The following is a 15,544-nucleotide window of genomic DNA, read 5'->3' as shown; positions in this document are numbered from 1 at the left end:
CAGAACTTGCCATTTTAAAGCCATAAAAATGTCAATGAATTTTAAAACACTGAAATTAGGACAAGTATCTTTTGTAACTACAATGAACTAAAGTTAATAAAACAGAAAATTTAAAAATTTACAAACATGTAGCAATTAGACAGTGAACTCATTAGGAAGAAGAAAAAGAAAAAATAGAAACTAATTTAAATGGATAAAAGTGAAAATCAAACATGAAAATGAAAGCAACCATGCCAAAACTGATGAGGTGCAGCTAAAGGAGCCCTCAGAAGAAAATTCATAACCACAAAGGCCGACAGTATAAAAGAAAAACTGCCCAAACAAAAACCTAAATTGACACAGTAACTAGACAAAGAGAAGCAAGCTGTAATCAAATTTCACAGAGCATAAATTTTAATAAAGAATGGATCAAGCATAAAACAAATAGACAAAAGAATTAAGAAAACAAACTTGATTGTTCGAAAGATTTACAAAATTGATTGTTCAATTAACCAAGCAAAAAGAGAGAGAGAGAGTACTCAAGTTAATAAATATCAAAAAAAGTGAGACCACAAAAACAGACTCCACAAAAAAATTAGAAAAATTTAAGGGCATATTATGAACAACTGAATGTGAACAAATTTTTACATAACATCCATCAAAACTGACTTAGACATAGAAAATCTCAAAAGACTTAATAAGAGATTGAATCAGTAAAAAAAAAAAACACAATAGTAACATCCATATCAGAGCTGAGCATGGTTGGTGTACACCTGTATCCCAGTGACTTGGGAGGCTGGGGCAGGAAGATCGTGAGTTCAAAGCCAGCCTCAGCAAAAGCAAGGTGCTGAGCAACTCAGTGAGACCCTGGCTCTAAATAAAATACAAAATAGGGCTGGGGATGTGGCTCAGGTGTCAAGGGCCCTGGAGTTCAATCCCTGGTACCCAACAACAACCAAATTCCATATTAGAAATGTGAAGTGAAACTATCAAACTATATCTAACTCTAAAAACAGATAGATAGCATTAAATTTCTGAGGCAAGTGTGTTATATTCCAGGCTGTCAAGTAGCTAGAAGAAGAGTGTACTGTATTTTCTGTGGTGAAACAGGAATCTGATTCCTAACACATTTTTAACCCTACTGCTGCAAATTTTACTTTCTGGAAGTAGTTACAAACAATGCAAATCCAACTATTTGTAACGTATGAATATTTGCACATGCTCAGACTCTGTTGCTTATAGAAATTGGATGTTTAGGATATACTCCCTGGAACAGAAGTCACTAATTTTAGATGCTCAGTACATGGAGAAACTACTTCTGAAAACAACTGGAAGGCCTGGAATTATTACTGGGGTGAACAAGGGTAGGTCAGGGCTCAGAAAGTGCTCAAATATTCTTGAGTCTATCGGCAGTTTGTTTAATTCTCCCTTTTGGTACCTATAATTGAGTTGAGAGAGAAGCAATTCTTCCAGCAACAGAAGTTAACAAAACCACTGGAACTTAGGCCTAGTGCAGATGACTAGAAACTTTCTCTAGAAACTTCCAGATGGCTGGAAGCAAAAAGTAACAATTAGCATTTTGAAAATCATTCTCAGAAAACACCATAAAGAGTAGCAGAAATATCTGAAGGGTTCACAATTTGGAATTCATTTTTTAATTTGTTGATCATTTTATTATGGAGTCACTAGAGTTCCTTTTATAGTCTGAATACTATGAGATAATTAAATATGTAATGTAAAATATTTTCTCCTGCTCAGCAACTTGTTTTTTTAAAACAATATTTTCACAGGGAAATTGCATGGAAATGGAGGGAGACCCTCATTGTTATATAAAATTACATATAAGAGGTTGTGAGGGGAATGGGATGATAAACAAGGACGGAAATGAATTACAGTACATGGAGTAGAGAGAGAAGATAAGAGGGGAGGGAAAGGGGGATAGTAGAGGATAGAAAACGTAGCAGAATTCAACAGTCACTAATATGGCAGTATGTAAAAATGTGGATGTGTAACCGATGCAATTCTGCAATCTGAATTTGGGGTAAAAATGGGAGTTCATAACCCACTTGATTCTAATGTATGAAATATGATATGTCAAGAGCTTTGTAATGCTTTGAACAAACAATTTAAAAAAGGAAAAAAATAAAGATGAAGTTTTACTGGATGGCTTATGCTGTATTTATCAAAAAGAGAAGGGTCACAGCACACTCTTTTGGCCTTCCTTTCCAAATGAGCACTAAGATACAGCAAAAGGCAGGAACAGAGATAGCAGTGACAATCAACCCATCTTTGGCATGTTGGCAAACTTCAATATTTGGACACAAGTATGTAAGGAACTCTTACCAATGATCACACAAGATCCATGACACCTGAATAGATTGTGGGTGAGGTTTTGCTCAGGAGGCTTTGAATCCTTAGGACAAGTAACTGAATCCTTCAGCCTGAGCAGAAACAGCTCTCTCCACAGAAAGTACTGCACAATATCATCTGGTTGGAGGCTGTAGCTTTATTAGTGATGTAGGGCACATGAGGCTAGAAACCCAAGGAATGTTCCAGGAGCACATTGATTAGCTGCAGGGTTCTGAGGGGTATCACAAAATTTTTTGGTTCACTGCTTGGAATTTCATTGATCTTTATTTACATCCAGTGGGACAGGGATAGAGGTTTATATTTTTTGTAGGAGTATACATAAAGGTGTTCTTTTGTTGTTGTTGTTTTGATTAGTTCACAGAAAGTGCTTTGTGTACCAATTGTAAGATTGGTCACAGGTCTTCCAAGCTTTGCCACAAAAGCAGAAGTCTGTGTTATAACCCACATTGAGATCTTTGCAAAATCTTTTCCTGACATTCTGTTAAAAGAAAATTATGGTGAAGGTCTCTTGAGAAGCTTATTTAAGATTATTTGGTGGAGAAGGGAGAGCCGCTATATTAGGACATCAGAATGGGATGCTCCTTACCAAGCCTTTGGTCATGTAGTGTGTGTTAAGAAAACCATCACACAATTTTTTCCAGGGCTACTGAGGTACTCTAAAACACAAAGAGAAATCAAGCCTCGGTTTTCTGGCATATTCCACCTAAGTATTATTCATGGGGAGAAAACCTAAGTTGGATGTAGTTTTTTTAAAAAAAATTCACTGGTATAAAAGACCTTTAAGAAGGAAGAGATCAGCTGCAATTGTGGAGGAAACACCTGCAGAGCTACATCTGCTGATGTGGTTATCCGTGGGGTCCACACTCACAGCTGCAGCAAACTCACCACCTGAGCTACGGAGGGTTCAGTGCTAGAATGCCAGCCTAGCATGCACAAGGCAGGATTCAGTCCCCAGAACTGGGAAAAGAAAAGAGAAAGCAACTCAAGTATAGGTCAAAATATATTTTGAGAAACTGCCTCTCTAAACAATATACACAAATGACATTATTTTATAATGCTCTTTAATGTGCCTACATACAGCACAATACATGACCTTAGAACAAGCACAAGTGACAAGAGTGGTGGTCCCAGAGTCCTCAACAGATCAATAAGCAATCAAGGAAAAGGAAGAGGCCAGCTGCAGGGTACACAGACACATCCCTATGGTCCCAGCTGCCAGCCTCACCCCATCTCAAAACATAACAATTAAAAAGGTCTGTGGAGAAACTCAGTGCTGGAGCACTCCTGGGTGAAATCTGAACAAAGAAAGAAAGGAAAAAAGTTCAGAAGAGCCATTTCACCAATCTGTACCAAAGGCTGGAGTGGAGAGGCCTAAACTAACATACACAATATGTAATGAAACATTAGACACAAAAGACTTAAAATACAGGAAAATGGAATCTAACAATAAGAGAGATTTAACCCAGAGAAACATGTTGCTTTCAAATCTTCATGCTGATGCAATGCTCCCCTCCAACCCAGGGTGCAGTTTTGTTACCTCTGAATACATTTTTAAAAAAAAGAAGAAGAAACAAATGAAGGCACACACCATTTTCACACACCTACAGTGGTTATCTCAAAATAAATAAATAAATGAAATAAAACAAAATTTTCCTCAAGTCTGAACAAGTTCAAATGGATCTGAAACAAGCAAAGTTCTCACCACATTTCTACATACAGGGCTTTTCTCCAGTGTGATTTCTTAAATGCTGTTCAAAGGGACCTGGAAAGTTGAAAGTGTTACTGCAATTTTTAAAGATAGAAAAAGGATTTTCACAGATGTGAATTCTTTTGTGCCCTTGGAGAAAACTCTGAAAGCTGAATACTGCCCTACATGGCTTATCCTGAGCATTTTCTACAGTATGAGTCCTTTCATACAACTGAACAAAACTAGAACAGCTGAACCCTTTATATTTCTTACTCGCATAGGATTTATTCTTTTTATTCCAAAACAATATTCCCAGCCCTTAGGAAAAAAATTAGAAAACTAGAAGATTTCCCACATTTCTCACATTCACAGGGCTTCTCTGAATGAGTGTTTTCATATATAAGAAAGGAAATGAAGGTGACAGAATGTAGCAAATCCCCCAAATTCAGAGGGTTTATTTTTCAATGTGAGTGAAATGGCTTTGAAGGCAACAGGGACAATGGAATGATTTGTGATATTTCTCACATTTAAAGAGTTATTCAGTTGGATGTGGTGGTGTATGCCTTTAATTCCTGAGACTCGAGAGGCTGATTCTGAAGAATCAATGTTGGAGGCTACCCTCAGCACCTTAGGAAGACCCTAAGAAACTCAGCAAGTCCCTGTCTCAAAATAAAAAGTAAAAAGGAACTGGAATGTAGCTCAGTGGTAGAGCACCACCAGACTAAATCCCCAGTGGGTCGATTGATTGATTGATCTCTATCTCACACATATACACACACACACACACACACACACACACACACACAATTTTCAGCTGTGTGAGCCTCTCTTGTCTTTGAGGATGACATGAAATATTGATTTACCATATTTCACATTCAAAGGATTTTTCTCCAGTAAACTTCCTACATGTATATGAGTGAAACAGTAATAACAGAAGAGTTTACCAATTCTTTTCATGCATACGATTTCTATGCAGTATGTGTTCTTTCACATGTGTGAAGCAGACAAGATGTGGCAAAGGCTTCTCCACGTTGTTGACATTCATTGGGCTTCTCTCCAGTATACATTCTTCCATGTCTGTGAAGGTCACTGGATCTAGCAAAGGCTTTGCCACACTGCTTACATTCATAGGGCTTCTCTCCAGTATGAGTTTTTTCATGTGAGTGAAGGTGAGAGGACTGAGTGAAGGCTTTGCCACACTGCTTACATTCATAGGGCTTCTCTCCAGTATGAGTGTGTTTATGCATCCGAAGGTAAGAGGCAGTACTGTAGGCTTTTCCACATTCTTGACATTCATAGGGCTTCTCTCCAGTGTGTGTTCTTTCATGGCTCTTCAACTTATAGAGTGTAGCAAAGGCTTTGCCACACTGCTTACATACATAGGGCTTCTCTCCAGTATGAGTTCTTTCATGTCTGTTAAGGTCACAAGATCTAGCAAAGGCTTTGCCACACTGCTTACAATCATAGGGCTTCTCTCCAGTATGAGTTTGTTCATGTGAGTGAAGGTTAGAGGACTGAGTGAAGGCTCTCCCACACCACTTACATTTATAGGGCTTCTCTCCGGTATGAGTTCGTTTATGTACCCGAAGGGAAGAGGCAAAACTAAAGGCTTTTCCACATTGTTCACATTCATAGGGCTTTTCTCCATTATGCATTCTTCCATGTATGTGAAGATGACGGGAGGAAGCAAATGTTTTCCCACATTGTTGACATCCAAAGGGTTTCTTTCTAGTATGTGTTCTTCCATGTACATGAAGCTGATGGGACAAAGCAAAGGCTTTTCCACATTGTTTGCATTCATAAGGCTTCTCTCCAGTATGTGTTCTTCCATGTGCACGAAGGTGAGTGGATGTAGCAAAGGCTTTTCCACATTGTTTGCATTCATAAGGCTTCTCTCCAGTATGTGTTCTTCCATGTGCATGAAGCTGACGGGATGTAGGAAAGGCTTTTCCACACTGCTTACATACATAGGGCTTCTCTCTAGTATGAGTTCTTCCATGTGTGTGAAGGTCACAAGATCTAGCAAAGGCTTTTCCACACTGCTTACATTCATAGGGCTTCTCTCCAGTATGAGTTCTTCCATGTGTGTGAAGGCCACCAGATCTAGCAAAGGCTTTGCCACACTGCTTACATTCATAGGGCTTCTCTCCAGTGTGTGTTCTTCCATGTCCCTTAAGCTGATAGGATGTAGCAAAGGCTTTTCCACATTGTTTGCATTCATAAGGCTTCTCTCCAGTATGTATTCTTCCATGTTTATGAAGCTGACGGGATCTAGCAAAGGCTTTTCCACACTGCTTACATTCATAGGGCTTCTCTCCAGTATGAGTTCTTTCATGTGTGTGAAGGTAACGAGATCTAGCAAAGGCTTTGCCACACTGCTTACATTCATAGGGCTTCTCTCCAGTATGTGTTTTCTGATGTATTCTAAGTAATCTGGGATAAGCAAAGTCTTTCCCACATACCTTACATTTGAAATGTGCATTCCCTGTGTGTGTGATCCTGTGCTTTTGAAGACTTGTCTGTGAAATAAAGGTTCGACCATCTTGTTTACATTCAGAGAGTTTCTCTCCAAAATGAGTTCTTTCATGTCTTCTAAATAAAGAGGAGAAATGAAAGGCTCTCCCACATACCTCACATTGAAAACGTTTACCTCCACTGTGTGTTATCATGTGTCTTTGAACACCTGGTAGAGAAGAAGAGGCTTCACCACATTGTTGACATTCATAGGGTTGCCCCCCAGTATGAGTTTCTTCATGTCTTTGAATGTCATTGGAACAACTGATGACTTTCCCACAAACTGTACTTTCATATGGTCTATCTCCAGTTTGTAACAACATTTGTGTGTGAACACTTTTGAGAGAAACCAGAGATTTCCTATATTGTTTAAATGCACATGGCTTCTCTTCACATTCTTCATGCTTATAGTATTTGTGTCCAGAGTGAGATGTGATGTGCCTATGAAGGAAAGAAGGACATATGAAATCTTTTGCACACATAATGAAGTCACATGGATTTTTTTTTTTGAATTTTTAATATTTATTTATTTTTTTAATTCTCGGCAGACACAACATCTTTGTTGGTATGTGGTGCTGAGGATCGAACCTGGGCCGCACGCATGCCAGGCGAGCGAGCTACCGCTTGAGCCACATCCCCAGGCCCAGTCACATGGATTTAATCTATTAAAATTTGTCTTTGTTTGATTAAGAATTGGAATTGATTTGAAGGTTTCCCCACACTATTCTGTGATGAAAGTTTGAAGTTTACCATAGGACTTCTTTGAAGAAGAAGTGACCAGCACATAATTGATACCTAACTCATTCACAGTTTTCTATTTATTTATAGGTCTTTATATTTCTACCAACATCAAGTAAAGGCTAGATTTTTCTGACTTGTTAAAGTTGCCTGAAAATAAAGAGATTGAAAGGAAACAATCCTTTGCAACACAGCTTCTCTATGGCTATTATTCACATAGTCATATTCACATATGCAATTTCATAGTCCTTTTTGCATGTCAAATACTTTGAAAAGACTGAATACCTGTTACAGATAAGTATATATTTCTGGTAAAAAAATATTATAAGAATAAATACATTTCAAATTATGCATACTTCTTCGGTTTGTTTGCTTTAAAAATTATATGACAGTTCTCAGATTCCCTCACGAATTCCTCTTGTGGGTACAGTTACCTTAGGTTACTTCCTGAGTTTTCAATCTGATCTTCAGTGGTCTTGTCTTCCCACTTGTTTCCTAAAATGAGAGAACATAACAATCTTCATGAATATTTAGGAGCTAGAAATGCTTTGCCAAATTGTAGGTGCCATTTATGCTTCAATAATTCATCAACTGATTTCCTTTTCACTTCTACATAAATGACCAAAATAAACATGAGTTCTCCGATTTGATTAATTTTAAAACCAACATTATTACCTATACAAGCCAGGTTTCTGAGGACTTCCAGCATCACATCTCTGTAAAGGTTCTTCTGGGAGGCATCCAGAAAAGCCCACTCCTCCTTGGTGAAGTTCACAGCCACATCCTCTAAGGTCACTGAGATCTGAAATATCCCACAAATGTATAGTGGAGGCCAGGAAAGATTGACAGCATGAGAAATCTGCATTCAACATGCATGATGTTCACATGATTCCCTGGCCTCCTGATTAATTCCATGATTTGGTCCATCAAATCTTTACTGCACTCAATTTCTTACACCCATTCCAACACTAGAAATTGGCTACTCAGAAGGCAAACATCATAGTGATTTATACCCTTCCTCTGGGGAGTTCACAGGAAGTAAGACAGGCTCCCAGATTACTACTAACTTCTTTAATGGTTGCACCTCTATTACATGTCCTACAAATGTCCTGTGTGGTACAGAGCTAATATAAGCACTTCTGATAGTACTCATCTTTAGAAAAGAAAGGTGATGAGTAGAAAAATGCAGGAATCATGAAACTAAGCATTTGAGAGAGATTCTGCCAACTACAGTGGCTCCCTGTACCTACAAGGTTAATGTAGGCAACATGGTATTTACTGATGTCTTGTTTCCTCTGAAAGTCTATGGTTCCATACTTAAAGAAATGCCTAGAGCCAGCCCCCACTCCACCCTCTGGGCATGGGGTCACTAAGGAGATTCCTTCATAGACAACATTTAGACAACATTTCATACAGGTGGTCACAATGTGTTAACTGGAGATTGAGCTCATTCTGTGTGATTACACTAAGAACAACTAGAAGTTTGTAGGTGCTTTACTCCAGAACAAATTTAGTCAACTAGCTTACTATTAAATGACCAAAACAAACATGAGTTCTCTATTTGATTAATTTAATGTATTTATTAATAAACCAACAATTTGATAGTTTCTTGTGGTTACTGTCAAACCAGAATGGGGTAAGTGGAATGATGGCATGTGTCTTAGAAATAACTCAATGAGGACTGGGAAGATGGCGGTGTCTGGAGTGCATCACCCCCGCGTACTGCGTCACTGTGCGGGTGAATGACGAGTTAGAACGGCCAAAAGCTATCTTGTTAGGAATTTCCAGCAAAATTAGGGTGCACCAAAACCTAGAGGAAGGATTTCCATCTACTGAGGATCGGTTACTGGGGCTCAATAGAGAGCGATTTGTCCGCACGGAGATTCAAGCTGCTTATTCAGCGACTTGCCCCACTGCTAGAGACTGCGGCGCTGGCCAGGAAACGGCGAGCTAGCAACGCAGAGATACGGCGCTGCTGATTCTGCCCGACCTCATCATAAAATCCTAAGTTCAAACCTCAATTCTATACATGCCATCAAATTCTGTAGACCTCTAATGAAACTAATGAATTTACCGTAAAGCACAATTAAACCCAACATCTCTAAACATTGTCTCCCAACACAAAGGAGATATATTGAAACTATGAAAACCAAAACAAATTTAAAGAAGAAAACAGAAACAAAGCAGTCAAACAGAGTTGGAAAGCAATGTGAGCACCATGAAAAAACAAGGGAAAAAAGGATTACAAACAATGCAGGAAAGCTTAAATTCACAGGAGAACCTAGAGGCTTCAGAAAAATGGACAGAGAAAGAACTCAAGGCATACCTAACTCAGATGGAACGGAATCTTAGAGAAGACTTTTGACAGCAAGTCCAAACAATGAAAGTATACTTTGAAAATGAATTAAATAGGCAAATTCAAATGGCAAAGAATGACCTATACCAGCAGATAGAGATTTTTTTAAAAAATCAAACAGTAATCCTAGAAATGCAGGAAACCATAAACCAAATTAAAAACTCAAACGAGAATATTACAAATAGACTAGATCAAATAGAAGTCAGAACATCAGATAATGAAGACAAAGTGTATCAACTTCAGAAGAATATAGTCAACACAGAAAGGATCCTAAAAAATCACCAGCAATCTATCCAAGAAATATGGGATGTCATAAAAAAGAAACAAACTTGAGAGTCATCGGGATAGAAGAAGGTATACAGATTCAAACCAAAGGAATGAACAACCTACTGAATGAAAGAATCCTAGAAAACTTCCCAGAGATGAAAGATGGAATGGATTGCCAAATCCTGGACGCCTACAGGACCCCAAACATACAAAACCCTAATAGACCAACTCCAAGACACATAATTATGAAGATATCCAACATACAGAACAAGGAGAGAATATTAAAAGCTAGGAGAGAAAGAAGGCAGATTACATTCAGGGGTAAACCGATTAGGTTAACGGCTGATTTTTCATCACAGACGTTGAAAGCAAGAAGATCCTGGAACAACGTATTTCAAACGCTGAAAAATAATCAATTCCAACCAAGAATACTGTATCCAGCAAAATTAAGCTTCAGATTTGACAATGAAATTAAAATATTTCACAATAAACAAAAGTTAAAAGAATTTGCAGCCTGAAAACCAGCACTGCAAGGCATTCTGAGCAAAACACTACAAGAAGAGGAATTGAAAAACAGCTCCCAAAACTAACATTGGGAGGTAACCCAGTAAAGGGAAGAACAAAAAATATAACCAAAAAGGAAAAACGAGCCATATTAAAATAAATACATAAATAAGCATGTCTGGAAGTACAAACAATATATCAATAGTAACGTTAAACGTTAATGGCTTAAATTCACCAATCAAGAGACAAAGGCTAGTAACCTGGATTAAAAAAACGAATCCAACAATATGCTGCCTTCAGGAGACTCATATGATAGGAAAAGACATACACAGGTTGAAAGTGAAAGGCTGGAAAAAATCATACCACTCACATGGTCCTGGGAAGCAAACAGGAGTGGCCATACTCATATCAGATAAAATCAACTTCAAACCTAAGTTAATCAAAAGGGATAAAGAAGGCCACTATATACTGTTAAAAGGAACCATCCACCAACAAGACATAACAATTATCAATATGTATGCATCAAACAATGGTGCTGCAACGTTCATAAAACAAACTCTCCTCAAGTTCAAGAGTCAAATGGACCACAACACAATACTTATCAGTGACTTCAACACACTGCTCTCTCCTTTGGACAGATCCACCAGACAAAAGATGAATAAAGAAACTGTAGAAATCAATAGCACAATTAATAACCTAGACTTAACCGAAATATATGGAATATATCAACCATCATCAAGTGGATACACTTTCTTCTCAGCAGCACATGGATCCTTCTCAAAGATGGACCATATATTATGCCATAGGGCAACTCTTTGTAAATATAAAGGGATGGAGATAATATAATGCACCTTATCTGATCATAATGGAAGGAAACTGGAAATCAATGATAAAAGAAGGAAGGAAAAATCCTGCATCTCCTGGAAAATGAACAATATGTTACTGAATGATCAATGGGTTACAGAAGACATAAAGGAGGAAATCAAAAAATTCTTAGAAATAAATGAAAATACAGACACAACATATCGGAATCTATGGGAGGACACAATGAAAGCAGTTTTAAGAGGGAAATTCATTGGCTGGAGTTCATTCCTCAAAAAAAGAAAAAACCAACAAATAAATGAACTCACACTTCATCTCAAAACCCTAGAAAAGGAAGAGCAAAACAACAGCATATGTAGCAGAAGGCAAGAAATAATTAAAATCAGAACGGAAATCAACGAAACTGAAACAAAAAAAAATTGAAAAAATTGATAAAACTAAAAGTTGGTTCTTTGAAAAAATAAATAAGATCGACAGACCGTTAGCCATGTTATCAAAGAGAAGAAGAGAGAGAACTCAAATTACCAACATATGGGATGAAAAAGGCAATATCACAACAGATACTACAGAAATACAGAAGATAATTAGAAATTATTTTGAAACCCTATATTCCAATAAAATAGAAGATAGTGAAGATATCGATAAATTTCTTAAGTTATATGACTTGCCCAGATGGAGTCAGGAAGACACACACAATTGAAACAGACCAATGACAAAGGAGGAAATAGAAGAAGCCATCAAAAGACTACCAACCAAGAAAAGCCCTGGAACAGATGGATATACAGCGGAGTTTTACAAAACCTTCAAAGAAGAATTAATACCAATACTTTTCAAGTTATTTCAAGAAACAGAAAAAGAAGGAGATCTTCCAAATTCATTGTATGAGACCGGGCTGGGGATGTGGCTCAAGCAGTAGCGTGTTCGCCTGGCATGCGTGCGGCCCGGGTTCGATCCTCAGTACCACATACCAACAAAGATGTTGTGTCCGCCGAGAACTGAAAAAAAAAATATTAAAAAAAAAAAAATTCTCATTGTATGAGACCAACATCACCCTGATTCAGAAACCAGACAAAGATACTTCAAAGAAAGAAAACTACAGACCAATATCTCTAATGAACATAGATGCAAAAATCCTCAATAAAATTCTGGCGAATCGAATACAAAAGCATATCAAAAAAATTGTGCACCATGATCAAGTAGGATTCATCCCTGGGATGCAAGGCTGGGTCAATATACGGAAATCAATAAATATTATTCACCACATCAATAGACTTAAAGAACCACATGATCATCTCGATAGATGCAGAAAAAGCATTCGACAAAGTACAACATCCCTTTATGTTCAAAATACTAGAAAAACTAGGGATAACAGGATCTTACCTCAACATCGTAAAAGCTATATATGCTAAACCTCAGGCTAGCATTATTCTGAATGGAGAAAAACTGAAGGCATTCCCTCTAAAATCTGGAACAAGACAGGGATGCCCTCTATCACCACTTCTATTCAATATAGTTCTCAAAACACTGGCCAGAGCAATTAGACAGACGAAAGAAATTAAAGGCATAAAAATAGGAAAAGAAGAACTTAAATTACCACTATTTGTGGATGATATGATAATATATCTAACAGACCCAACAGGGTCTACAAAGAAACTACTAGAGTTAATAAATGAATTCAGCAAATATAAAATCAACACGCATAAATCAAAGGCATTCCTGTATATCAGTGCCAAATCTTCTGAAATGGAAATGAGGACAACCACCCCATTCACAATATCCTCAAAAAAAATAAAATACTTGGGAATCAACCTAACAAAAGAGGTGAAAGATTTATACAATGAAAACTACAGAACCCTAAAGAGAGAAATAGAAGAAGACCTTAGAAGATGGAAAAATATACCCTGTTCATGGATATGAAGAACTAACATCATCAAAATGGCAATATTACCCAAAGTTCTCTATAGGTTCAATGCAATGTCAATCAAAATCCCAAGGGCATTTCTTCTAGAAATAGATAAAGCAATTATGAAATTCATATGGAAAAACAAAAGACCCAGAATAGCAAAAGCAATTCTAACCAGGAAGTGTGAGTCAGGCGGTATAGCTCAAACTATACTACAGAGCAATAGTCACAAAAACAGCATGGTACTGGTACCAAAACAGGCGGGTGGACGAATGGTACAGAATAGAGGACACAGAGACCGATCCACAAAATTACAACTATCCTATATTTGATAAAGGGGCTAAAAGCATGCAATGGAGGAAGGATAGCATCTCCAATAAATGGTGCTGGGAAACTCAAAAAAAATAACAATAAGAAAACAAATAAGGGCTGGGGATGTGGCTCTAGTGGTAGCGCGCTCGCCTGGCATGCATGCGGTCCGGGTTCGATCCTCAGCACCACATACAAACAAAGATGTTGTGTCTGCCGAATACTAAAAAATAAATATTAAAAAAAATTCTCTCTCACTAAAAAAAAAAAAAAAGTCACCTTGTCCAAACAACAGCCATACAAAGTTTTATAACTCTCAAAACAATCTTCTTAATAAACAGCAGGCACTACTTTTCTAAGTCTCACAGCAACAATGAATGTCCAATGATTGTCAAACTCTTCTTAACAGCAGCCGGTTCACTACCATAAAATACAGTCATGAGACACATACCAATGTTCTGCTCAAGGACATTTTGATCAAGGGTGGACCACATATGCAATGGTTGTCTGTGGTGAAAGAGATTCATCGTGCCTGTAGCAATGGTGGTGCAAACAAACCTAAGGCAGAAGCTCTTCCAGAGTGTGCAAAGCAACAAGTTTGTAGCCCAGAATTCTGAACTATCCCACACATCTGCGTGTGAAAGAGGCCACCATTCACATCTGTAAGCATGCTATGATGTCTGCACAGACAAAGAAAATGTCCCTGCCACTTACACAGAAGCATACTCAAGGACTGAAACCATACAGAACCACCCCAAACAACGAAGAATCCACAATTACCCTCAGAGACATCAGCCCAACTCTGTCAGGACAATGATGCAGACAGGAGGGCTTCATGGACCTTCAACCAAACGGGAAGCACACTGAGGTCTCGGGGTCACAGCAACACTCCACAGGACATAAACCACACCCCTACAAGTGCACCACCAGTGAAATCCCATGTATGCTCAAAGAACATGAGAGCTAAAACAGAAATCAGATCAGAAGAAGCTAAAAAGCCTCCAGGGAAGGGGACAAGAAACACAGGGCTCTGAACAGACACAGGACAAAGAGGTGACTCAAGAGAAAAGGTGACCATTTTGAAAGAAAAAAATGTAAAAGTCCATCATAGGAAATTCATAGAGAACACCAGAGGTGGCGCTGTATTGGTATCTAAGTCATCCAACACACATTCCAGAAAAGAACAGCTAAAAGCAACCAATGAAACTGCCGCTTCAGAAAACCAGAGAAAGAAGAGCAAGGTAAACCTAAATTGAGGGCTGGGGATGTGGCTCAAGCGGTAGCGCGCTCGCCTGGCCTGCGTGCGGCCCGGGTTCGATCCTCAGAACCACATACCAACAAAGATGTTGTGTCCACCGAGAACTAAAAAATAAATATTAAAAAAAAAAAAAAAAAAACCTAAATTGACCACAGGTAGGTGACAGAGAAGGTGTTGGTGAAACCACAATCAGGAAATCCGCAGTCTGCAAATCAAGTTCTTCATGAACATCAGCATCACTGATTAACTAACAAAAGGCTAAGAATACAGAGGACAAGGACTGGGGTTGTGGCTCAGAGGAAGAGTGCTTGCCTAGTGCTTGGGAGAAACTGGGTTCCATCCTCACTGCCACATAAAAAGAAAGAAATTAAAAGTGTAAAATATACAATAATATTAAAGAAAAAAACAACGAGGACCGAAAACCTACTAACAGATTTAAAAGTGTCATCGTCAACAATGCATTGGGACTTCAGATTATCATAAATGTGCTTGACACAAATTAGACAACTTACAGAAACTGGACCATTTCTTTGAGAGAGACAATCTCCTACAACTTACACACAAGGGGAAATACTCAAAACAGATGAGCCCATGGCTGCTGAGAAAAACAGACTCAATAACTAATTACTTCCCAACAAGGCAAGGCAAGGCTCTGACATCTCAAACAGGCTTCCATGAGACACATAAGAACTGCCACCAGTTTTCTACTTTTTTTCGAGAACATAGAAGCTGAGTTAACACCTCCTAAGTCTTCCTGAGGCATAAATTACCATATTATCCAAATTAAATAAAGAAAAGTATTAAATAGAAGACTATGAATGATGCTCATCATCATAA

The 15,544-nt window shown here is 38.1% G+C and overlaps 1 protein-coding gene across 1 annotated transcript in view; it reads right to left on the bottom strand.

The window, feature by feature from the left end:
- Positions 1–15,544, bottom strand: part of LOC144250600 (uncharacterized) — a 37,031-nt gene that overhangs the window by 14,489 nt on the left and 6,998 nt on the right. The window contains exons 2-5 of the mRNA XM_077793504.1: positions 7,964–8,090; positions 7,723–7,783; positions 5,788–6,625; positions 5,160–5,367 (exon numbers count right to left, since the gene is read on the bottom strand). Coding sequence (XP_077649630.1) covers positions 5,160–5,367; positions 5,788–6,625; positions 7,723–7,783; positions 7,964–8,090 — 1,234 coding nt within the window. The remainder of the gene's footprint in view (positions 1–5,159; positions 5,368–5,787; positions 6,626–7,722; positions 7,784–7,963; positions 8,091–15,544) is intronic.

The sequence above is a fragment of the Urocitellus parryii genome, chromosome 16, assembly GCF_045843805.1.
Source record: "Urocitellus parryii isolate mUroPar1 chromosome 16, mUroPar1.hap1, whole genome shotgun sequence".
Lineage (NCBI taxonomy): Eukaryota > Metazoa > Chordata > Mammalia > Rodentia > Sciuridae > Urocitellus > Urocitellus parryii.
The sequence above is the reverse complement of the archived record's forward strand: the minus strand, read 5'-3'. Positions and strand labels throughout refer to the sequence as shown.